This window comes from Lactuca saligna, chromosome 4 (genome assembly GCF_052625555.1).
Source record: "Lactuca saligna cultivar CGN05327 chromosome 4, ASM5262555v1, whole genome shotgun sequence".
In the NCBI taxonomy this organism is placed as follows: Eukaryota; Viridiplantae; Streptophyta; class Magnoliopsida; order Asterales; family Asteraceae; genus Lactuca; species Lactuca saligna.
Window position 1 is genome coordinate 88040087 of NC_136420.1, and position 10902 is coordinate 88050988.

General features: G+C 32.7%; 1 protein-coding gene across 1 annotated transcript; it reads left to right on the forward strand.

Annotated features, from left to right (window-relative positions):
• Window positions 1-3398: 3398 nt before the first annotated feature.
• LOC145039863 (uncharacterized) lies at window positions 3399-6014 on the forward strand. Its single transcript, XM_078987868.1, has 4 exons — window positions 3399-3856; window positions 4626-4941; window positions 5036-5569; window positions 5901-6014. The coding sequence occupies exons 1-4, from the start codon at window positions 3399-3401 to the stop codon at window positions 6012-6014; spliced, it is 1422 nt and encodes a 473-aa protein (XP_078843994.1).
• Window positions 6015-10902: the final 4888 nt, after the last annotated feature.

Here is a 10902-nt window from a genome sequence, read left to right on the forward strand (position 1 = left end):
GTTTAACCGAGTTAGCCCAAATTTGATAGGGTTGGTCCAAGTCTAAGTAGTTTTGATCGATTTCCTTTAATCGCCTCAATCGAAGGCTGATTCCAAGTACTTGCTAAGTTGGACAATTTTTACAAAATTGTCTCAATCCATACGTATATAGCTAGTTTGAGGTCAAGATTTAAGCAGATCAAAGAAGTCAATTTGTGTTGGTATCATCGATCTAAATCATATACATTACAACTTCATTGTTATACCTTTTGGATTAACAAAAGCACTAGCAACATTTATCAACCTACAGAATAAAGGTTGTTAACTATTCATAGACACATCTATGATTATCTTTATAAATGACATGCCTATTAAAGATGAATGTCTCAAATAAATCAAAGGGTAATGATGATTCTACAAACTATGCTCGTGACGATTATTCTGATGGAGGGTTTCTTATTGTTGATGTTAGAAGTATAGTTGATGAATAGGTTCTTGATTCATATTTTCAGTTATCACATGTGTTCTCATAAATATTGGTTTATTACCTTTGAACCAATTCACACTGTTGAGTCAGTTCATTCTTCTGATGGTTCCAAATGCAAAACTAAAGGCATCAACACTAGCCCTTTTAAGATGTTTGATAACATAACTCGAACTTTAACTAATGTACAATATAATAATACGATAAAGAGAAATATTATATTATTAAGTGTCTATAACGACAATGGTTACAAATATTCATACGAAAACAATGTTTTGAAGATCAAAAAGGTTCTAGAGTTATGATTAAAGTCGAATTGAGAAAGTCTGGTGACCCCTACTATGTTTGTGACAATTCATTAAAAATTAAGTTAACAATTTTGACAACCTCTCCTTTATTTCAACATGGAAGGTATAAAAGGGTGACATTCAACAATTAGATTTTGACAAAATCTATTGATACATCCAAGTTTGGTATTCAAGTATAAGTCTTTAGGTACTTTTAGCACTACCTATTTTTGGTTTCTGTTAAAGGTTGAAGGTCCATTTTGTTAAAGCTTGGTTTATTGTTAATGTGGATTTTGCTAATGATGCTCCTAAGCCTTAGTTTGCATGGAATTATGTTGCCGAGCAAATGTAACTTTTTAGGAGTGTTGCATTTGTGATGTGCAATTTTTGCATGTTTTTTTATGCTCATGTTTTTCATCATTTGTTATTGAGTTTTATTTATCATTTAATATCTTAAATTTACCATTTAATAGATGATTATTTTAAAAGATAATTAAGACTCATTTATTGAGGAATGTTTATCATCTATGAGAGTTTATTTAGCATTATTAAGAAACTTTGTATTATTATTATTATATAAATCCTATTAGTCTTTTTATTTGTTCATAGACATTGTAACATGCCTTTAGTACCAATTTTTCAAGGATTGATATTAATTAGTGCTTTGTAGTTCTCTTGGTTTTGGAAGGCTCTACATCAACATAGCCACAAAGATTGACATTAATTAGTGCTTTGTAGTTCATGTTGATTTCTTACTTCCAAACATCGTTCATCTTATAACACTCTTTACCTCTGAGAAATGTTACGTATGTATAACAATTGAAAACGTACTTTAAAAAAATTCAACATTTGCTGATATTTAAGAATCCTTCTAGCTACTTTTTATAGTATTACACACATAATACATGAATCTAATCACCCACAACTCCCTAGAAGATCAATTACTTCATTGTATACAAATTACTATTAACACCACTTGGGCATGTGATAGAAAACTATCAATTAAGAATACTTTTCAAATTTTGAATTTTGATTTGTACATATTTAGTCATTAAGTTTTTTTTCCATCCATATTTACTCCTTTAACTTGTTAAACTATATACATTCAGTCCTTATGACCAGCTACTCCAGGTTAGTCGGTAAAAATGGCTTAATAGGGTAATATATTTTTCACTTGTACACATTTAGTCCTTAGTATTTTTGTATATATTTAGTTCTTAATATATATATATATATATATATATTTGCAAAATAAGTCATTTTTGTTTTTGTACTCATTCAGTACGTATGAATGATTACTTAAGGGTTTTCTCATAACATCTTATGTGAGACAATCATTAATGAAGTATTTGTGACTTTTGATGCTTATGTTCATCATTATCTCGACTACTTGGTTGCTTAGGTAATGTCATCTTCATACGATCTCATATTTTAACGATATTTATATCCATGCGTACGTATTTTAGTCGACTATAATTTTCGTTTAAATTACTCCCATTAAAAAGTAATATATTTTTACTTACGATTGTTATATCCATATGTTTTTCTATGAACGTATGTATGAATGTTTTTTTTTTTTTTTTTTATAAAATCGTAAGTAAAAATATATTATATTTTAACGGGAGTAATCTTAACGAAAGTTGTAGTAGACTAAAAAAACGAACACGTGGATATACAAATCGTTAAAATCTGATATCGTATGAAGAAGTTACAACGTTCAGAACATAAGATCTAAGCCAAACCACAAGACCTACGCAACCAAGCAGTCAAGATCACGATGGATATAAACATCAACAACCCCAAACACCTCATCAATGATTGTCCCATGTAGATGTTGTGAGAAAAACGTAAAAAAATCATTCATAAGTACTGAATGAATATAAAAAACAAAAAGACTTATTTTGAAATAAAAAAATATTAAAGACTAAATGTACACAAAAATAATAACGACTAAATGTGTACAAAATGATAAATATATTATCCTATAAGACATTTTTCCCTGCTAACCTAGAGTAACCGATCATAAGGACCGAATGTTTTAACAAGTTAAAAGGGTAAATATGGACGAAAAAAACTCATGACTAAATATATACAAATCAAAAAATATATTACCCTTTTAAGTCATTATCTTTTCTTTAAACTGATTTTGGTTGGTTTAAAGGTTTTAACAGTTATTAGAATATAAAGGCTGTTTGATATGTTTTAGCCACAGGATCTAGCTACATATTCAAATTGTTTGATACCATAAATAAAACATTTAATTCTATATAGGACTCATAGTAGATTTGATAAAGACTGTCAAAATTAACAACTATCAAACATCTTTTTTTATTATAAATATATGTATAAATAAATCATATTTCTAAAAGTGATAAATTTTAATGAATTATTTGTAAATTTATATTGCAACTTTAATACTTAATTACATCAAATAAGATTTTTTTAATTGCCTATTAATAATAACATTAACACACTTGTCATTTCTAAAACTCAAGGGTCTTAAAACAAAGTTGACTTATTTCGGTTTCTTGACAAAGTTTTTACCCGTTATCATGTGCAAATCAAATCAAAATGATTCATTGAACTTTCTTCAAACAAATTCAATCTACTTTCTAACCATTTTCCTTTCTACCTTGACATACGTTAAAATGCGAAGTTCTCGACCCAGTAAAATCCTAATTAGTTCTCGATTAAAAACCCTTCTTTTCGTCCCATCTATTGTATTTCTGATTCTTTATCTGTCGTCTTCCTCGTTTTCTGGTCATTCAAACACTAGAATCTCATTACACGATGATCAAGAATCGACCTACGTACCCACTTCCCTTGATCATATCGTTTTTGGGATTGCATCCACCGTTAATGCATGGCCAAAAAGGAAAGAATATGTTAACATGTGGTGGAACCCTGATACAATGCGTGGTTGTGTATTCATGGATGCTCCATTGGATAATGACACCTTACTTGATTATGATTTTGTCTTCCCTCCAATTTGCATCTCCAATGATACCTCAGAGTTTCATTATACATGGAATGGTGGTCTTCGGTCTGCTATCCGTGTTGCTCGTGTTGTATCGGAAATTGTCGCCTTAAATCATTCAAATGTTAGGTAAATTTTATTATCTCGTTATCATCTATCGTGAATTTTTTTTTTCTCTCTCTCTCTCTCTCTCTTTTGTTTTTGTTTTTTTTCTTATATTCCGTTAATTATCATCCCCATAACCACCTGAAAACAACAATGACGGATTCACGACGAATCGGTTGCTAAAAGCTAGAACAATCTTTTGGTAATCCATGGTTAAACTATTCGGATGTAAGATGAAATTTATCATTTTCCTAACTAAAAGATCATGCATGTTTTTCTTATATCTTGTTGGTCATTGTGCCTATCAGTATTACAAAATCAGGAAAAATGACGGATTTAGATATGTCTGTCGCGAAAAATACATTAAAAGTGGATTTGGTCTGTAACTTTCAAAAAAATGTTTTAGCAAGGCCTTTTTTTGGTATGCCTATGTTAAAAAATCCGTTTCTAATAATTAGAGAGTCTTTTCGTTACGGACGGAATCGTTTGCTAATTAATGCGTTGCTGAAGTGTTACATATTTTTGAGTAGTGTATGCTTTTCTTTTTTGACCTTTTATGATAGAGACATATATAGATATGGATCCAATAAGTTGCTAAAATAAGACATCAACTAGGTAATTGGTCATTGACTTTTAATGAAGTTGTCGCTAATAACTAACTAGTATTATCCTTTTAGCGAACAATGAAATCGTTGCTATTCGTCGAGTAGTGACAGATTTTGGTTTATATATACTCAATATATATTCTAGTAGCACATAATCTACATATTTGACTTTTTATGTTATAATTTAGGTGGTTTGTGTTTGGGGACGATGATACTTTGTTCTTTCCAGAGAACTTGGTGAAGACATTGTCGAAATACGATCATAACCTATGGTATTATATCGGATCAAATTCAGAGAGTTATGTGCAAAACCGACATTTTTCATTTTCTATGGCGTATGGTGGGGCCGGATTCGCGATAAGTTATCCATTGGCAAAGGTTTTAGCGAAGGTTCTTGACTCGTGTTTGGAAAGATACGCACATTTATATGGTAGTGATGGTCGGATTTCATCTTGTTTAGCTGAGCTGGGTGTTGCAGTGACCATTGAACCCGGTTTTCATCAGGTAAAGTTTTTTAATCTTCACATAAAACTCTCGTATTATGATCATTCAACACCATATTATGATCTTTTTTTGTCATGCTATAAATATAAATTAGATGGATGTCACTGGAAACGCGTTTGGCTTATTAATGACACATCCAATGAAACCGTTGGTATCTCTCCACCACCCCGAACGTATAGATCCTATTTTCCCACATATGGCACAAACAAACGCCTTACATCACTTATACGAAGCTGCAAAAGTAGATCCTCAACGAATCCTGCAACAAACAGTATGCTATGATCGTTGGTATTCATGGACAATTTCGATTTCATGGGGATATGCGATTGAGGTGTTTGGGGTTCATGTTCTTCTACCAGATGTCCTTCGTGTTCCTGTGACATTTCAACCATGGCAAGGGACTCATACTTTTAAAACATTTTTTAACTTTGACATGAGACAACATCATCTCGACCCTTGTAGAAGAGCGGTTGTGTTTCATTTTGATCGAGTGTACTCACAGAGAGAGGGGATTACGAGTGTCTATAGAATCATGGAAACACACAATTGCACATTTGGTATGACTTCTCCTAGGAGAATCCAAGAGATCAAGGTGTATTCACAAAAATTAAATCTCGACTTGAAACAAGTAAGATTTTTCTTGACTGATTGCGTTATATTTCGTGCCAAATACAAGAAAATATCAATGAATGTTCTCAAAATTAAAGGACTAAATGCAAGAAAAATAACATACTTTCTATTATTTGTTCACTAATACATCTTATTTTCATTTCTTCCGATGGTCGTTTTTTCAAAAGAACAATGTTATAATACTATACGAAGAAATAAAAATAAAATGCTATAATAAATAATTAATAAAATATTCAGTCTAATTTTTTTTAAATGCATGTTTCAATTTAAAGGGTCAAAAGTTGTCTACAAATCACGATTATAATGTTTTATGTTTTTTTGGGAAATAGTTGCAGGCGCCTAGACGACAATGTTGTGATATATTGCCTTCATCGTCAGAAAAATTAATGGAAATCAACATTAGGGCATGTCATGAAGAGGAACTAGTATATAAGCGACCATAACATCAACCCTCGTTCATTGAAGACAACAAAATTCAGTGGTAAGTCATGTACATATACATCGAAGAATAGTGAACATGCACACTTGTGTTTAACAAACAACAACGAGCCTTTGACCCTCAGAATACGTTCGGCATTCAAAATTAGGTGATCATGTTATATACAAGTCATGGACTCGTTTAGATAAGTCTCTAAAAGGATTTGTTCATTTAACGAATAGATTTGTTTGAATACAACTTAAGTTGTGAGGTCATTTAATTAGAATCTCTAGTTACAACTACATGAATCAATGAGTTTTATGATACTTAAAGAAATTTGTTTATAACAACAATTTTTTTTTATGCATAATAATTTATGTTTTATAAATTGCTTTCATATAATATTTTAAAACGCAAATTATAGTATATGGAGAAAATCTGTTGTGTAGGAATCAATTCTTATAAGTAAAACGAAATGAGCTTGATACAATACAACAAAAACCTTTTTTTTTTGGTTTAATTAAAAGTAGAAAAAAATAACCATATTTATTTTGGTTTTAAGAAACAAAAACCATATAATTCTTATTTTTCTATTTGAATTTTTTGGTTTTTATGTTCCATAAGATCAATTTTGTTTTTTATTTTATTACAAGGAAAAGGTAGAGTTATATACAAACAAGAAAATCATAGATATAAAAAGACACAATATTTATTGTAGTTCGGTCAGTACGACCTACATCCACGTGTAGGATGTAGTATTCTTATATTCACGAGATTAAAAACGGTAGTACAATACAATTGAAAACTCTAGCTATCAGTCGTTGCATATAGACAAAGTACACACATTACCCTAACTAGAACATGGTCAGTACCCCGCACCCCATGGGTTAAGTGTTTGTCGTGTACGACTTATGATCGGTACATTTAACATGTATGGTGCCATTTTCTTTTACTAAAAAAATGAACTCAAGTGAGTATGATACATAAACATGGATAGTAAAAACTTTATAATATTCTTGAAATTGACTAATAACCCTAATTTGATATATCCTAACAAAATCCTTACAAATAAATTTTTTGCTCTCTAAAATTCACCAATACACAAACGATTGCAAAATTTTTCTCACAAGATCGATATTGATAAATACACAATAACATCCATTTATAGTGATTAGAAAAAAAAATCTTTAATTATGTGTAACACCCATAAAATCATGCCAAATTTGAACTTTTAAAAACATCTCAAAACCATTAAATCATTATAACCTTGTTTTCAAAATGTATAATATCAGACTTTTCCCAGAAACATAAGCAAAACATGAGGAGCTGTATGATTACGCCTTTTCCTTACAACGATCTCCTGATGTACCAGAAACAGTAAACTGAAAAATGTTAGCCCGAAAGCTTAGTGAGTTCCCCCAATATACCGATACATTGCACATAAAACATATATAAATAACATCATGTACTAGTCCACAACTTTACAAACTGGATTAACCTTGGGCCCACAGTGTGAGTCTGGATTGCCTTCCGGGCCCACAACTCACATCTAGATTGTCATCGAGCCCACAGTATGAGTCTCCCTCAGCTCGTATCTTGAATGCTCCCGGGTTCGTTGGTTACTGCACGGAGCAATATCACCTCAATCCATCCCACATAATATGTCAACATATAACACAACTAATGCACATACAGATAATCACATAATACTACAGGTAGTCCTACAGATCTACCTAACTGGCATAGTAACTAACATGCAACACTAACTTATACTCATCATACTACAAACTACTAGGATATCATATCCAATGGACCGGCCTTGGTGCCTTAGACCCCTTTAGTATAGTGAGGATAACCTACCTCGCAACTGTCGACTCGAAAGATAAGCTCAAACTCTCGGATTACCGTCACAGACTCCACCACCTAAATTCACCAAAGAACCATACTTGTAAATTTCCAATTTCCCAAAATGCCCCAGTAGTCAATTAGTTAACCCTTGGTCAAACTTAAAGTTAATAGTCAAGGTCAACAATCCATGTTGACCCGACTCGTCGAGTGCAGCCACTGACTCGTCGAGTCCTTCCAGAACTCGAGGAGTCGTGAAATCCCCCACTAACTCGTCGAGTTTTCCTTACAGATCGCCGAGTCACCCTACTGACTCGTCGAGTCCATGCAGAAGTCCATGCACAACAATCTTCATCGGACTCGCCGAGTTGACCATGCAAATCGATGAGCCCCTTCAATCCATTGTCCATTCAGATGCTTATTAAGCCATTTTAAGGTTACATATTGCAAATCCAGCTTCCTAAGGCATGTTTATCACGTAAAGTTGCAAACTTTACGTGCATGCAAGGCTCTAAAGTCTTATAATGTCAAAAGTAAGCTTGAAATGGAGTTTTACACTTAAAGAGAGGTTTATACTTGCTAAAGCTGAAAGCTTTATGGACTAAGATACCAAATAGTGTTCAGATCTGAAGTTACAACTTTAGATCTTAACTCATACCCAAGAATAGCCTCATAATATACTATAAAAGCCCTAATTTTTAACCAAATGGGATCTAGAAGGAAATGAGGTCAAGGTAACAACTTGACACCTTCCAAAAGATGCTAACTAAGGTAGATATTAGATCCCCACACGTTCCTTGCTCCTAGCTACTTACTCTCCAAGCTCTTTTCACTAAGATCCACCTTCTAAAGCTTAAAACACACAAGAATGAAGCATACACACATATTAGGGTTTTTTGGACTCTCAAGAGGCTGTAAGGGGGCTAAAAGAGGCTTATGATCCTTTAAATAGGGTGCAAAACCCCGGAAAGTAGGGTTTCATCCTCCAACTCCTACTTGTCGAGTCCTATCTTGGACTCGGCGAGTAGGTCACTTAAACATGTGCCCCAATCCGCTTCTACTCGATGAGTCAGTGCATCCAACTCGTCGAGTAGACCTTGAAATTATGAAAATTAAAGCCATTAAATTATCATATGAGAGTCGGGGCGTTACATTATGAGAGACAATATTATACATTAGCTTTTGCACCAATCGAAAATATGTCCAAATCATGATATATTGTTTTTTTAACTGACTCAAATTTATTACTACTAGCTAAAAGCTCTAAATTTTATTACTACTAGCAAGAAGTTAGAAAAAAAAGAACAATTGCATAGTGGTAGCTAATATTGAGTTATGTAACCAAGCACCCTAAGAAATTCAAGCATTGTGTTGGACTTGGTGAATGTTTGAATAATATAAGTCCTTCTGGAAAACCAGAAGGAAGGAGATGACTCATAAGAATCCTTGATGATGGAATACATTTGAAGAAAATGTGAAGATTTTTAGAGTGTGACTTGGATTTTGGTGACCAAGATAAGTTACTCAACCCGAACAAAGTGAAGAAACTTGAATGAATATTTTAAATTGCTAAGTGTTTAGAGTAGGGTGATGGCCTTTAGGACCCATTTAGTTATTCCATATGTACTTGTATATGGGCTTGGCCCAAAACTTATAACGGTTTATGATTATAAGTGTTTGTCTCTAAGAATTTCAATGTAATAACTATGAAAACAATTGAGAGTAATAGAAGATTTCATCTCTTTCAAAAAACAAAAGAATTTTTTCTTAATTAAACATCAACAACGGATTCATATGAAGCAACAAGAGTTGTTTTCACGAGGATCCAAATTTTGGATCCTATATATGCCTTGTAAATCATAGTTCTTCTCATTAGGGCATCTAATCCAAAACTCTAAAAAAGTTTAATAACATTCCACTATCTATATAACTCTTTAAACATCCCCAATCCATTAAACCTTATAAAATATTGTTAGGGAGTAATGTGGAAAACAAGAAAAACCAAAAACATACAAGACATAGTATTTACATGGTTCATCTAAGGTGACCTACGTCCATAGGCAAGAGGGGAGTATTTTTTTATTTATGAGCTCTCAAACAGAGGTGAGAAGTACAATTGAACAGAGATTCGTCTATCACTCTAGAATTCAAGACACTTTGAAATGACTAGCAGACATCCCTATTTATATAGAAGGGATCAGACCTAAAACACTAATGGCCCAAGCCTATTAGCCCATAGACCCATGAATGGTGTCAACCAACCACAATCCAACATACAATAGCTTCTAAAACATTCATCCTTGATATGTATTGCATGAACATTAGCAACACACATGATGGATCACCATGAGCCATATTGGAGTATTATGATGCACAAGTGGCACATCATGAACACTAGTGGTGCATCTACCATCATTTTGGCGCATCATAGTGTATTCCTTAAGTGAAACATTAGAGATACCATGGCTCATCAAGGAACCAAATGGCGCACCTTGAACCAAGATGGTACATCAAGCAAGATGATGACACATCTTGTGCAAGGAATGAGGCAACATCTCCAAGGATAACACATCCTCCTCTCACATGGCGCATTACGCTTCCAATATGGTGCATTGAGAGTGCCATATATATATATATATATATATATATATATATATATATATATATATATATATATATATATATATATAGTTAAGCTATAATTTGGTTAAATGCAAAGATATTAGGTACTTATTGAGTTAAATTATATTTTATAGCTAAAAAGAACATTCTTGAAGAAAAGGGCCAAAACCGAACAAAAACTAGAATTTGGAGGACTGAAGTTGTAAATAGTGAGGATTGGTTCCAAACAGATGAGAATATTGATTCCAAACATCAGTTTATTATGATTGGAGATAAGATGTGATCCTATATGAGCGTCTTTGTTCAACAATCAGACGGAGGGGCAAACGATGTCCGATTGAGCTGAAAATTTACAGGAGTCTTCATAACTAATCAATATTCGACCTCGCCAAAAAGAAATGGATTCAGACTAGTTTTGATATAGTTTTTGTCCTTGTGAAAATCAG